This window comes from Penicillium diatomitis (genome assembly GCF_028827545.1).
Source record: "Penicillium diatomitis strain IBT 30728 chromosome Unknown utg000004l_segment0_segment0, whole genome shotgun sequence".
NCBI lineage: Eukaryota > Fungi > Ascomycota > Eurotiomycetes > Eurotiales > Aspergillaceae > Penicillium > Penicillium diatomitis.
This window is the reverse complement of record NW_026623176.1, coordinates 2,550,656-2,564,831: the sequence shown is the minus strand read 5'-3', so window position 1 is coordinate 2,564,831 and position 14,176 is coordinate 2,550,656. Positions and strand designations below refer to the sequence as shown.

Sequence of the window (14,176 nt, the reverse complement as noted above, 5' to 3'; positions counted from 1 at the left end):
GAGCAAATAGATTGAAGAGAGCCGTATCTATATTGTTCCTGCTCGCCGCATAGTAAACCGCCCCAACGTTGCGGCCTACAGCAGGTTTGAATTCGATCATATTCGATCATGTGACCGAGATTAAGTCCGCGGAGCGGATCGCATTTGTCAATCAAGACCAAAACTTTTGAGCTGCTCATCAACTTCCTGGTCACGTTATAGACCTTCACGCAAAACTGCACCACAATGTGGAATTCGCGGTTCCATACAGTTCTCAACGCAGGCTGGAAGTTTGCCAGTGTTTGCCAGCCCCCGATCAACCAGCTTCGAAGCACTGCAGTCCCCACCGGCACGAAAACACAAAGGTTACGCCAGTATGCCACAACGAGTCACACGCAAGACACCAATAGAAAGGATAATGGGGATGCCGTGATGGTGTCTTCGCCGGTGCAAAGACAGGCGCAAGCGTTGCGACGTGGCGTACAGTTCCAGCAGAATCAAGACATGAAGCCTCAGCCCGGCGATAAGGACTTCAAGCCTCCGATGCTTGATCGCCCGATTGGGACCAATACACCTCCGATGGCCGGCGAGAATACGGGAGTAGACCTGCGGTCACTGAAGCAAAGGCGGGATGACTTTGTGAACTACGACCGGCACCTGGAGCGAAGAAAGGAATTGTATGTCTCTCTTTAGAATGGCTACACAGCTAGGCTTGTCAGTGGCGCTAACAGTCAATTGTCCTGGCCCTTAGAACACGACAGGTCGCGAAGCCCTATTTTAGGGAATGGTCAAACTTGCGGTTCCTAGAGGGCAAAACGTTCGTTTCGAACCCTCGGCTCTTCAAAGGCGACAAAGCTTTGTACTTCCCCAACATGTCCGGAATCACGCTGGCCGAACAGAAGGATCGTCAAGATACAACCCCAGTTTTGCAAGGCAAGATCAGTGTCGTCAAGCTTTTTTCCAGTGTGTGGGCAGAGACGCAAGTCGGCTCCTTTACGGGCCCGACTCAAAATCCACATCTAACGGAACTGCTTGCCAACAATCCACAGTTTGCGCAAATGGTCGATATCAACTTGGAAGAAAATCGTATGAAGGCGACTCTGGTGAAAATGTTCATGTGGAGCATGCGCCGCAAGTTGCCCGAGCAGCAGCACCCTCGGTATTTCCTCGTGCAGAAAGGATTTACCGAATCCCTCAAGGAGGCTGTAGGCATGATGAACTCCAAGGTTGGCTACGTCTACCTGGTGGACTCAGAGTGTCGCATCCGCTGGGCGGGTAGTGGTAACGCTGAGCCCGCGGAGATGGAAACGCTCAATGTCGGCCTACAAAAGCTGATTACAGAGAGAAAAGCCATCTTCGAGGCTGAGGGTGTTAACCGCAAATAACTTATGCGGCTTTCACAAAGAATACCGACTTCTCTCAGGTGTTCCGAATGTACATAAATTATAGAGAACATTGTAGAATAGAATAATATGGATACCACCCCCATTTTTAAGCCATGCAAGAGTGTGATCATCAAGTGTACTACTACATGCTCCGTTGCCGCGACAACTTGAACTCCGGACTCCCAAGGACGAGTAAAATGAAAGCAGAAGCCAGTTCCGCGTATCGGCTGCATGGAAGTCTTGGAAGCAAAGCATGCACAACCCGACATGTCAATAATGGGGATTATGAGACGGGGCCAGCCCATTCACCTGAAGTAGAGTAACATTAGGAAACAGAAAGCGATAAAGCAGCCCAAGATAATAGCGTCGCGCCGTTTCTTCGTGCCGATCTTGCCAATCAAGTAATTCATGCCCGGGACTTTGCTCGCTGCGCCGACAATGCGCCGATTGATGCTCGCGAGGGTTTCGCGCTGTATGCCGAAATTCTCGTTGATTGCATACGCCTGGCTTAGCACGCCATCAATCATGTTGTGGCTGTTTTCGACTCGCGCACGCTCTTCGAGCATATAATCGGCCTCTTCGGCGCCTGGATTACTCGCACGATACGCATCGATATCGGAACGAACATTTGATAGGAGATTTGCACGATCGCGAGCTTCAGCGATAGCGGATGTCAAACGATTGAGCTCGCGACGGTGGTCAGCCAGAACCTCTCGATGTCGGGCAAGGTTGTTCTGTTTTAGAGCGGAGGAGGTCAAAGTGGCTTCAGAGTCAAGCAGACGAGATAGTTGGGATATGATTGCTTCGCGCTGTGCAAAGTATCAGCCGTGCCACTTTCCGCTTGCTTTCGGTCTCTCTACATTCAAGGGGAAATGAGGCAGTGCGGACATACTCGTTCGAGGATATCTTTCAGCTGTGACTCGAGCCTTAGCTCTTCATCCGTCGGATATTGTGGAGGTTTTGTAAGAGAGCTGAATTGCGCATATGTATGGAAGAGTTGCTCGGTCTGTTTCCTTAGTTAGTCCCCTAGGTCTTGACTATGCATCTTCACTCCCGGCGATGTATCCGATACCTGAGTCTCAAGAGAGCGGGCTTGCTGTCGCAACTGCGCCCACCCGGAGTTGGTGGAGGTCATGGCCGGTGAATGGTCCGTTGAATGCGCTCTAAATTTTGACACAAGAAGACAGCGCGGTAACCCCCTTTGCTGTCTTTGATCATCGAATACACCCCAGACACGTCAAAAGACAGCCTGCCCGCTTATCGGTCGACGTAAGCGCAATTACGCCGAGGGCGCTAACCTCTATCCGGTAAGGGAGTTGCTATCCTTGATGCCTTAAGGAAATGTCTGCCTGATTCCTCTCCGCAGACTTTGTTTGCCTTATTGATGAGGTGGCAACATTTAACAATCTGGGTGTCTATCACGTGCCCGCTTAGTGTGACCAACTCGCTTAGCCCTAGTCCCACAACCACAATTTGGTCCCATCGGACAATCTTCAATTCTCAACGCCGACAACCCAGCATACACAACAAAGCCGCCACCATGGTATGTTCGACCACGATCGCTCGCACTTGATATCGCGCTGATGGAATTCCTCGTCTAGTCGTCCAAGGTCAAGGCTGGTCAGCTCTGGGGAAAGAACAAGGAGGAGCTCGCCAAGCAGCTCGAGGAGTTGAAGACCGAGCTTAACCAGCTCCGTGTCCAGAAGATCGCCAACGGCGCTTCCACCAAGACCCAGAGAATGTGCGTAACAACGATGTCGATTCTACTTCACCCAGGCGCTTTGGAACGGAATTCTGCGACGAAAGACTCGGGAACACGGCCAATATCAAATGATGGGGGGATCGGGAGATTTACGCCGCAACACGAAAAGCTTTTTCTTCCGTGGTCACATATCGAATTCTCGAATCCAACTACGAAATCTGATCTTGGTCGGCCCGCAATTTGTCGCAGAATTGAACCGTTCGCCAGTTGTCGCATCTTTACGAAGCCCTCGAAAAAAAAATCCAGGATTGTCAACTAACTGAGCCTCTTCTCCAATGACAGCTCCGAGGTCCGCAAGTCGATCGCTCGTGTTCTCACCGTCATCAACGCCAACCAGCGCGCTCAGCTGCGTCTCTTCTACAAGGGCAAGAAGTACATTCCTCTTGACCTCCGCCCCAAGCTCACCCGCGAGCTCCGCCGCCGGCTCACCAAGCACGAGGCTACTCGCATCACTGAGCGCCAGCGCAAGCGCCAGATCCACTTCCCCCAGCGGAAGTACGCCGTTAAGGTACGAAGACCACGAGACTGTGTGGTGTGCCTCTGAACAGAATCGGCCATATCGTCAATTTTTGCCAACTCGGGATACAAGCAAAACTGAAGCTTCTGCCTCCCTGTGCAATACGTAAAAATTGCGATATGACCGACAATCTGTTGCGGACATCTGTTTCGAATCCGCGCGCCCGTCTTTTCAAGACCAACTCGCTAACAATATTCAATCTACAGGCTTAAGTGCAGAACTTTTTCGGATCTGGAGTTTTGTGGGGGGAAAAGCCGTTACTTGCCCTTGGACACATTGAGCAGGATGTGTGATGTGTGGACCTGAGCAGGGTCGATTTTCTCTTTTTTTTACATCCAAAAAATGGAATTTGATTATGTATCTTAAAATACGATGCAAATCGACCCTTGACATGACATGAACACTTTTAGACTATTTCTTGAATTCCTGGACTTGATGCGCGCGTTATCCGAATATGCGTATGCGATAAAGCCACGAGCTGATTGCTCGGTTGTGTGAACAACTTTTCGACGACAACTGGACTGGGAACGCAGATAGTGTTTATTTCTGCGAGAGGACCCCTGTTTAGTATCGAGCGGGATCGCTGGCAGGCAGTTACCTGTACGCAACTTGGGCTGCTCGCTTTGTATCAGAAGGACATGTCGGATCCTGCATTTTCAAATGTCTATACTCAGGTCTATTGATGTCAGTGATTGTCACTCACAGACGACCAACAAGGCATGTCTACATCGTAATACGTGGTATGAGCAGGTAGGAATCTACCCATCTACAGAGTGCATACGTAGACTCCCAGTCACTCCTCAAGACATGTGCTCGGATCCAAACCTGCTTCTATTCATGACAGCCACGCGGATGCAATTATTACTCTAAAAATTATCCATATCGAGTACCCTGCGCTTGTGCCAAGTCTCGAACAATTGTAAATTGTTATGTCATACAAGGCTTGAAGGCACAGGCTCAAGCAGACCCCACAGCACCGACGGCTTTAGCCATGTTAACATGCCCAGGTCCACTCAAGGCAGCGCCCGTATTCGAAAGATCCCCTTGCGACACAGATTCAGACGTCTCCATTACCCACGCACCGCCACAAGCACAATTTCTCAGATGATTCAACCGATGCATCATTTTCGTCCACGGACCCGTCCGGGGCCGACCTGCATCCCCCGAAACCTCACAGCAACGCACACAGCGCCTTCGTCGACTTGGTTGCACTGCAGAGGAGTCCGATTGGACCAGCGTAAGTTGAAGGGGTACCTTCATCAGGATGTCTACCTCGCAACGCTTGCGATACGCGGCCATCCGTGAGTGATTCTCCAGCCCAAGCCAGGTGTAGTCGCCTAGAACGATTTCCTTCCTCTGGATATCCGATCGGATGGATGGCACGGTTTGAGTAAAGAGAGTTTGAACGGCGGGGATGAGGACGGGGGGAATTCGTGCGTTCACGGTGAGTTCCTTTTCAGGACTGGGTCGTTCGGCATCGCCGAAGCCGGAGCCCTGGTAGGCGTGTTTGACGGCAGAGTCGACGCCTGCGAGGAACTTCTCGTAGACGTCTACGCGGACAGGGGATGTTTCAAGAGCTCGGCAGATCTCGACCCAGTACGTTCGAGACTCGGGTTCGAGTGCAGCGATGTTGACGTGCTCGAATCCGCCGCGGATACCACGCAGGCCACGGCAGATAAAGCGCATGTAAGCACGAGACATACTCGACAGAATGAGGAGGAGCGGAAGCGATGTGATGGTTTTCACTATACAGTAACCTGTCAGATGACACGGAAGCATGGCTGCATGGGCCCTTGTGACAGTCTTCTGCACTTACACTTTTGGGTGAAAGCCTCTGTATCATGGAGCACGCTTTCAAAGTCATCGGCAAGATCAAAGATCTCATTGAGGATATAATGGGAGAGGCCTAAAGTCCATTTCGTGTTTCCGAGCAGGGCGTGAAGGATTCCTAGATTCCACAGATATTTGAGCTTTGCTGAGTCCTTCGACGTTAGAAACCGGGTAGCCACTTACCAGGGTCATTTTGTTCTGCTGGAACGTTCTTGGTGTTTTGGAAGTAGGCCGCATACAGCACAGAAGAGTGACGCATCTGCAAAACAGCCCATGCGATGGCGGAAGGCATACTTCGACGTCTGTTCTTGCCTCTGAACCCAAGACTGGCTTGCAGGCTTAGTGCCCGGGGGATATATGCGTGTGTCAATAGCTTATCTTGCTCTACCGTAAAGTTGCAATTGACAGAGAGTGCTCGATAAACTTCGCCTAGAAATGCGGGTTGATTATCTGGACGATTTGGGACAAAAAGGTGGTCAGCACGGGGTCTGTTGCACAAAAATGAAGCAGACAACTCACCCGGAGGTAACTGGCCCAAAACAATCATCATGATGTCGTCCGTGTTGGAATCACTACCAGAGCCCCGACTGAAAGCTAGGGTCAGTGCCGCAATGGCAGCCGAGAATTTGCCTGTTCAAAGTTTGATTAGAAAAGGTCATCTTGTGAACCTATGTCTGGGTCATCGCTTACTTTCGTCGTAAAGTCCACCACTCGACCCGAAATTGTGCTCCATCCACCTCAGTCGCGGCTGGCCCTCACAGTCCAGCACTACGGCAGCGCAGGAGTTGGGAGAGAAGGCGATCGAAAGACCTGTAAAGTTGTCATGGTCAGTCTTCATTCGAGTGCGATGCATAAGGATGCTGGTAGCAAGCGTACCTGGTGTACTTGGAGGGAATCGGAATCCGGCCTGTGCCAGACAGTTTACAGTACTAGGATCTTCTAGACCGCTGAAAACAGCCATGGTTTTGGTTTCATAGGAAGTGATTGTTCCGTCGTCGTGGGTGAATGTCAAAGCTGGTGCTGTGACATGCTCCATCGGGTCGACGGAAATCACGTACTTGTCCAAGTATATATTCTCTAGCCGTCGCATTTCGATTTTCGGCTTGAGTTGAGGCATCAGCAGATGATAGAAGAATTGCCTGTTGGGAGCGACCTTAACATACCCTTACTTGTACGTGAGACTTCTTGGATACGACTTCGTCGAACTTGGGGTGAAAGGACTGCTGCGCGGAGTCCAGCTGCCATCGGACAATCACACTGGCAGGACCCTGCTGGGCTGGAAACTCTGAGGATGTATGCAGAGGCTTGGAGAAAACTCCTAGAATCCACGGACTTGTGGTAGTTGGCCCTGTTGGACTGTCGACTTGTCCTGGAATCACTTCCAGTCGTGTCAGGGTGTATACCGAGTTGGCGAATGGTAACGATTGATCCGTGTGCTGGTTTGGGTCGTTACCGATATCCCAGATACTGCTGGGCATATCAATTTTGTAATGCAGTAGTCGTACAGCTGGCACGGGCCACTTGTTTGGGCTTCTCATCACCATCGGGTCCCATTTGTTGGGATTCCAGGCAATTTCCACCCGATACAGACAGAGCTTCTGACAGACAGAGTACGTCGCCAGCAGAATGGTTCCTATGAGCCAAGTATTTAGCCACACCGGCGAATTCTCGAGAGACAAGCTCAACGATAGTATCACCAGGTCACTCACCTTGCGTGGCGACCATTGTCGCATGGGTCAATAGTCTATCTGAGTGACCTGTGTTCTTCAGTTCCGCGGGAACTTCAGCCCACTTGCTGTCGATGTTTTGATACATCAATCTGATCTGACCGGCTCGGGTGACCGTGATCAACGAGCTTTTTCCCGCCGGATGAGACGGATGAGTCGGCCGCCATCGGAACGGAGAATAAGCCCATCGGTTGTTCAATTTGGCAGCTTGTTGGAACGCATGTACCTAGAAAGTCGGATGGTGTTAATAAGAACTTTGGAGCAAGACAAAATCTGTGACATTCACCCTCACGGAGCGGCTTGCCACGGTGCGGAATTTTGGATTACCTGTCGACCGGGATTGAGCCACATCAATCCGACGATCTGATTGCTGTCGTCTCCAGAGTCGTAGGTTGCCTGTCGCAGGCCTGTGATGTTGTTGAGGGCCATGAAGATAGAATAGATGGAGACTCGACCCATCGAGTCCACGACAGCGAGCTCCGAACCAGCATCACTCCATGACAAATGAAGCAATTGATTGCCACTGTGCGCTTCTGTCACTGGGGCAAGAGGGAATTCATCACTCAACCCCCATGTCCCGTCCGAGGGACTGGATTGGAGATTCCGCACACACACTCGCACACCATCTGCGGAAATGTATGCGATGGCCCCTAACCGGGACCAGGCTATTCTCCTGTGCGCGGCCGTTAGTCCCAACTCGTTTTTTCCAAGTTCTTTGACCCCCTGGACGATGGACGATGATCACTTACTGGCGGCAACCCAGTAATCGCATCTCATCGATGCACTGGGCCAGACCTTTCGTGGAGGGGAGAGCGGCCGGCGGGGGCAGCCCCAGATCCAAGGAATGGGCCTCTCCGAAGAGATCGTCCACATTGATACTTTCATCCATGATCAGGGGCATCAGTGGCGATCGAGGATCATGAGTGCAGTGACAGATGAGTAAAAAATGAGCTTGGCAGGCTCACCCTGCATGGTTCGAATATAAATCGCCGTCGGTCTACCATGCACTCGGACACACGGATTATTAGAGACACGGGATCAATAACCGTCGCCCGGCGGGTTGGTTTAAGGACGCAACCGACAAGCTTTGGTCTGAGAGTCGGACAATTCAGCCCGATTGTTTAGCGGGAAGTATAGACAATGGCCACCAGATGGGGGCGAGATCGATTGAGGTGAGTTCTACAACTGGGGAGAAGTCCAACCACTTACCTCCACACAGAGAGCGATGGAGGGCTTGGTCACAGCTCCCCGGTTGGTTCTCCTCTGGCATTCCCGTGACTCGAGAATGGATCCTGAGACCCGTTGACCGGACCTCAGCTGCAGTGGGCCCGTGACCCGACCCTGGATGATGACTCAGCCGACGTCCGCCCCGGGCCTGGAGCCAGTGTCTGAGTGTAGTTAAGTTACTAGTTACTAGTTGTACTCACTGACTCAGTAGTACTAAGTATGTAGTGTAGCACTGGCGGGCGTTCCTCCTTTGATACGCGACCCATTTGAGATCCACAGCACATCTACAAGTACGGAGTATATGTAATATCCATCGAAGGGAACCTTGGCTTGAGTGCAGTATTCAGACTTCAGTCAGGTGTTGACTCGGCGTTTCATTGACCATGTTGACGACTGTTGTCAACCAATGCCAATGTTGGGATCTGGAGAGCACTGCTACCATCCCAGACCTTAGGTACTTTAGGCAGCAGAAGAAGTTGCTCAACGGCTTCCACTGTCATCGACATGTACGCTGCAGTCTGCACCAGTGCACTTATAGACACGTTTTCCTACCTTCACTACCTTACCTACTAGGTAGTACCTAGTCCTGTTGTACCGAGAGGTATCAGGCTCCGTGGCCATCGCTGCGCGAGACCAACCTATTGCACGTGACCTTTGTTCTCCCCTCGTAGCCCTGCCAACGATCTTTTCGCCAATGATTCATCACCTTTGGGCTCCATATGGAAACTGCCGCCAATCATTGTCTTCTCTCCGGCGGCCCCAGTCCGCCCGTCCGCCCGGGAAAAACAGAGCCGCGCGACGAACACAACAATCCACGCGACCGAAAGCGGTAAGGACAACATCAAATTCAAAGTCGATGGAGTCGGGTCCTCCTTGGGCTGAGAGATCGTGCGGGTCGAGTCAGGGTCGAAATCTATTGCATTCTTGGAGGATTGCAGACTGCAGAGTGCAGAGTCTCAGAGGGTACGACTACGCATCGCGATTGAGGTCTCTGCTGGTACCTACCCGTTGTCCTCGAGCCCCAAGATTCAGATCTAAGCTCTCTGCATTATGCAATATGCAATGTGGGCATTCTGCCGGTTGATGGGAGGCCTCCGAAGACAGCATTGAATTACTACTACAGTCCCCCACTACCTTTTCACTCCATTGCGAGTATATTCCTGTACTTTGCATCAGTGCATGAAACATTGACAATCATGGCCCGATTGTACTACGCGATGCACTTTTAGCCACTGGCGATTCCACTGACCCAGTCTGATCTCTCTGGCACCGTAGCCTCCGAGAGATTTCTCGCCCGTTCCAGCGCGGGTGGATTGTACTGTGTAGTCCAAACGAAGAGCAAATTGATGGTAAGCTAACCATCGACGGATCGCGGGTTTTGTCGTGGACAAACAACGGCACGTCAACCCGCCTTTGAAGGTGTCCATGAATCCCATCCCGTGACGTGCAATCTCCCTTGATCTCAGCAGCGAGCAGCCCGGTTTGGATCTTTTTCGTCATCCCACCCCAACTTCATGATGGTCCATTACGGGCCTCGGGCCTCTGATAGATGAGGAGTCTTCCCGCCGTCGCCATTCCGAAGAGTTGATGCAATCCAATTCCTGCCATTCTCGGCTTCGTGAAGACTGTGGTCTCCCGCAGCACAACAACCCGTCGGCCGTTGGATCGCTCCCGTCTTCTGCTGCTGTCCACCAAATATCAAAATCTGAGTCTCGCTCGGTTCCATCGCCATCGTGAACTCGGCCCTCTTTTTTTTCCCCTCGTAGCCTTCTCCCCTGCGCAACCACCACATTCCACAGCACCGTTTGATCTTCGATTGACTCCGTTCTCCTCCCCCATCAACAACCCACTTTTCAACCACATCTCCTCGTCCTCCCCTCTCTTCTTGCCAAACTTCGTCCACGTAACCCCATCCAAGTAACTCTGCGCACGTGGTCTTCTTCATCTCCTGCCTGCATACCGAAACGCTGAATTCGAAGAATTTGGCACGTCTTCGGTCTTGCCATTTCCACCTCGTCCACAACGCGCTCGTCGTCCCAAGTTGCAATTGTCATCTTTCCCTCCGTCATTGTTTCTCCCTCTCCATCTAGTTGTGCCCCCCTCTCTTTGTGTCTGCAACTGTTGAGTTGCTTTCGGTGCTCGACTCCTCCCACACATCTCCAACTTGAAATACCCGACACACACACGCCCACACACACACACACCTGACCTCATCGTCCTGCTGCACCGACCACCATCTTGTCTCCCTCTTTCTCTCTGTCCGTCTCCCCTCCATCCCTCTTCTTCTCTCTCCCCATCCACCTTCTTCGGCTGAATTGCCATCTGCGGACGCTCCTCTCCAATTCTTGCTTCATCCACCTCCCTTCCAGCCGTCCCCTCTACTGCTTGCGTGTGATCGTCTCATGCGAATCTCGTCCGTTGCTCGGTGTACGATTGCGTGCATTACTTCAACCCCCTTGTTCGTGATTGTATCTGTCACGGTACTCCAGTAGGAGTGTCTCAACCTATCGTCGACTGCACCTGTTCTGTGGCATCCCTGCTGGTCGATTCCCCTCGTCTGGCAGAGTGCAACTGTGTGTTGCGTGTCCTTCAGCCACTTTGCAACTCCATCTCTTTCCTTTTCACCCTTACTGTCGGCTTTCTCTTGCGCGACCGACCTCCCTCCGACTCTCCTCCAAAGTCGGACCTGCACACCACCCTCCACGATGGAAGGTACACCTTACGAATTGTCCGATGACAGCTCGGGCTTAAGCTCGGTGCCTTCATCCGCGCGCGCCTCGCCTGAGCCCGCCGCCCGGTACCTGACGCCATCATCGCAAGAAGGCGATTCGATGCGCCAAGACTGCCCTCCGCCCGCAAAGAAGCGGAAGCGCAACCCCTTGCCCAAAGAGCGTACAACACAATATCTCGACTTCGCCAAATCGTCGTACGAACAGCCAGATCAGGTCAGGTTACTTGTCGACACTCTTCGTCACCAGAAGGACATTATTGTCATCGCTGGCGCCGGTATTTCTACATCTGCAGGCAGTAAGTCCAAGTCTTCCATCCTGTTCATTTCGACTGTTCTCAGTTTTGTGTTCCCTCTTTTTTTGGGGTCCTTTTTCTCGTTCGTGCTGTCTATTTGGTTGGGAGTCTTTGGCTTGCTCCCGACCGGCACTCTGGACCCCCCGACTTCCGCACGTCATCCACCTTCGTACGTCGACAGGGTTCTCGTCGCTAACCACCGTGAATAGTTCCCGATTTTCGTTCACCCGATGGCTTGTTCAAGACCTTGCAGAAGAAGTACAATCTCAAGGCTTCAGGAAAGCTGCTGTTCGATGCGGCAGTCTATCAGGATGAGACCCTGCTCAAACCCTTCCATGAGTTGGTGCAAACCTTGTCGACTGAGGCCGCCAATTGTCAACCCACCAAGTTCCACGAGATGCTGGCCAGTCTCGGCAAGGAAAATCGCTTGAAACGACTGTACACACAAAACATTGACGGCCTGGAAATTTCCATGAAGCCCCTGGAGACCGAGGTTCCATTGAGTGTCAAGGGTCGCTGGCCCGTCACCATTCAGCTCCACGGCAGCATCACCAAGATGGTCTGCCAGAAGTGCCGCCACCTGTCCACCTTGCAGCCAGAGAAGTTCTGTGAGGCGGATCCCCCCGACTGTGATGAGTGCGCCGACAACGACCGTGCTCGGGTGGTAGCCGGCCAACGTAGCCACGGTGTGGGCCGGATGCGGCCGCGCTTCGTCTTGTACAACGAGCACAACCCCGACGAAGAGGCGATCACATCCGTCATGAATGCCGACATCAAATCCCGCCCTCGTGTCCTCGTCGTCGCCGGGACCAGTCTCAAGATCCCGGGTGTGCGTCTTCTCGTCAAGAATCTGTGTAAGGTCATTCGTGGTCGGAAGGATGGCGTCACCATGTTCATCAGCAACGAACCTCCTGTCGGCAAAGAATTCGAGGACTGTTTCGACCTGGTCGTCCAAGGATCAACGGATCAGGTCGCGGATCTGGTCCAGCTGAAGAATTGGCATGACCCGGCACCTTACACTGCCCCTCTTCCGGAGCCTGTCTTTGGTGTGCCCCCGACGGTGACAGGGGAGCCCGCTGTCACCGATGAGGAAGGCAAGATCTCTGTGGTGATCACATCCACCCCGACGAAGAAGCGCCCAGTCAGCGACATCGGGTTGATCACCCCTTCTTCCTCTCACGACGAGGCACCTCAGGCGAAGAAGACCAAGCGCGCTCTCGCCAACCCGGCCACCAGTGGCAGGAGTATCACCGATCTCCTGCACAACGCCGCCACCAAGCCGCGCGCCCCAGCCAAGGCGGCCCGAAAGCCAACGACAGCCAAGTCCACGGTTCCCAAGAAGCGTGGAGGCAAGCCCCCGGCTGCTGTGGCCGCGGCATCCAAGCCCATCTCCTCTTTCGCAACGGTCAGCAAGGCCAACAAGACTGTGGTGGTGGCTGAGAAGAAGGCCGGCCTCAACAAGCAAACGGCCTCGCTGAAGCCCAGTGCAGCTCGAGCGAACGGCTCACTGCTCACCTCTGGGGCTCTCAAGGCTGGCGTTGAGGCCCACGTGATTGAGGAAGTGACCATCGACCGCTCCTGACGGTGGGTGCCTTCGCGAGTACCTGCTTGGGTACTCGTGAGACGGCTTTTACACTTCTCTCGATCCGTCATCGAGCGCATCACGATCAGCGCTCGATGATGTGGTCTTTTGAGAGCTGACCTTGCGTTGGAGGAGATTCCTCCTACCTCTCACTTCTTTGCGCGCCCCTCACTTTCAACTGAGAGTGACGAGCGGTTCGATTTCCTTTACGTTCCTCTCGCTTTCAGCGCGCGCGAAGATACCAACGATAGATCATGAGGCTAGGTGCATGGAATGGGGCGTTGGCGTTCTTCTCTTTGGGTTGGCGATCTTGGTTCTTTTCTGTGCTCTTGTCCATGGGTTCAAAGCCCTGGGCCTTTTGTTTTCCTTTTTTCTTGTTTTAATATATTTTACTTCCACTTCTCATCGCTCACGTGAGCGACTGGTGAGTGAATGTGGCCTTTTGGATTCCGGTGCTCGTACTCCCCTGTAACATCAGTCCTCTGTAAGTCTACCTTTGAAGTCGACCTTGAGTAATGTTTTGTCATCCATCATGGTGATGGGACGCTTGGACTATATAAGACTATATTGTCATATTTTGCACATCCGAGATCTCAAAATGATCCCATCGCCTTGCCTGTTGTCGATTCTTGTTCGGGCGTTTCCTCTTTCAAGCTTGAAGCACCGAACGGTGGGATCCTTCAACTCCCACTCACGAGTCATTTATCAGAAGTCCGGTCTTTCCTGCGAGAGGCTTCCATCTGGCATTGGAAAAAGGCGATACAGAAGCTGCCGATCAGGAGCGTCACTGGGGATGCGCTATGCAAACTAGTAGAGCTCCCAGGGGGGGGGGGGGGGAGTTAGGTGGAACATGAAGAGGTTTGGAATGTGGCGCAGGGAGCAGTCAGACTGAATATATGTCGGCTGTATATACCTACATGTATCCGCCGTGCCAACGACAACCTTTACCTCAGGTCAGGTCAGCCTTACTCCATAGTTCATACCGACCTATAGCAGTCAATTGACTTACCACCACAAGTCACCTGTTACCTTACCTGTGTAACGGACAAAAGACATGGGTCAAAGTACACCCAGAAAATGCTACACGCAGACTCTAGATTCGTGAGCCTGATCATTGGGATTACCGTGTTTCTAGGTACTCAT

The 14,176-nt window shown here is 52.4% G+C and overlaps 7 protein-coding genes across 7 annotated transcripts; 3 read left to right on the top strand and 4 right to left on the bottom strand.

The window, feature by feature from the left end:
- Positions 1–225: 225 nt before the first annotated feature.
- N7539_004168 (mitochondrial ATPase complex subunit ATP10) lies at positions 226–1,364 on the top strand (the record flags this gene model as incomplete). Its single annotated transcript, XM_056933770.1, has 2 exons — positions 226–656; positions 731–1,364. The coding sequence occupies 2 exons, from the start codon at positions 226–228 to the stop codon at positions 1,362–1,364; spliced, it is 1,065 nt and encodes a 354-aa protein (XP_056791311.1).
- Positions 1,365–1,669: 305 nt separating this feature from the next.
- Positions 1,670–2,499, bottom strand: N7539_004167 (putative vesicle transport v-SNARE protein Gos1; the record flags this gene model as incomplete). The annotated part of the gene is made up of 3 exons (XM_056933769.1): positions 1,670–2,173; positions 2,257–2,370; positions 2,437–2,499. The coding sequence occupies 3 exons, from the start codon at positions 2,497–2,499 to the stop codon at positions 1,670–1,672; spliced, it is 681 nt and encodes a 226-aa protein (XP_056791310.1).
- A 249-nt stretch (positions 2,500–2,748) lies between these two features.
- N7539_004166 (60S ribosomal uL29 domain-containing protein) lies at positions 2,749–3,670 on the top strand (the record flags this gene model as incomplete). The annotated part of the gene is made up of 3 exons (XM_056933768.1): positions 2,749–2,907; positions 2,966–3,105; positions 3,409–3,670. 3 exons carry the CDS (start codon positions 2,749–2,751, stop codon positions 3,668–3,670), a joined length of 561 nt encoding a protein of 186 aa, XP_056791309.1.
- A 930-nt stretch (positions 3,671–4,600) lies between these two features.
- N7539_004165 (mediator of RNA polymerase II transcription subunit 16) lies at positions 4,601–8,101 on the bottom strand (the record flags this gene model as incomplete). Its single annotated transcript, XM_056933767.1, has 10 exons — positions 4,601–5,388; positions 5,460–5,591; positions 5,657–5,923; positions 5,993–6,103; positions 6,164–6,283; positions 6,350–6,575; positions 6,637–7,106; positions 7,183–7,426; positions 7,528–7,873; positions 7,950–8,101. The coding sequence occupies 10 exons, from the start codon at positions 8,099–8,101 to the stop codon at positions 4,601–4,603; spliced, it is 2,856 nt and encodes a 951-aa protein (XP_056791308.1).
- A 1,851-nt stretch (positions 8,102–9,952) lies between these two features.
- N7539_004164 (uncharacterized protein) lies at positions 9,953–10,159 on the bottom strand (the record flags this gene model as incomplete). The annotated part of the gene is made up of 1 exon (XM_056933766.1): positions 9,953–10,159. The coding sequence occupies one exon, from the start codon at positions 10,157–10,159 to the stop codon at positions 9,953–9,955; it is 207 nt and encodes a 68-aa protein (XP_056791307.1).
- Positions 10,160–11,132: 973 nt separating this feature from the next.
- N7539_004163 (putative SIR2 family histone deacetylase (Hst4)) lies at positions 11,133–13,033 on the top strand (the record flags this gene model as incomplete). The annotated part of the gene is made up of 2 exons (XM_056933765.1): positions 11,133–11,454; positions 11,661–13,033. The coding sequence occupies 2 exons, from the start codon at positions 11,133–11,135 to the stop codon at positions 13,031–13,033; spliced, it is 1,695 nt and encodes a 564-aa protein (XP_056791306.1).
- A 223-nt stretch (positions 13,034–13,256) lies between these two features.
- N7539_004162 (uncharacterized protein) lies at positions 13,257–13,567 on the bottom strand (the record flags this gene model as incomplete). Its single annotated transcript, XM_056933764.1, has 2 exons — positions 13,257–13,399; positions 13,528–13,567. The coding sequence occupies 2 exons, from the start codon at positions 13,565–13,567 to the stop codon at positions 13,257–13,259; spliced, it is 183 nt and encodes a 60-aa protein (XP_056791305.1).
- Between the last annotated feature and the right edge of the window lie 609 nt (positions 13,568–14,176).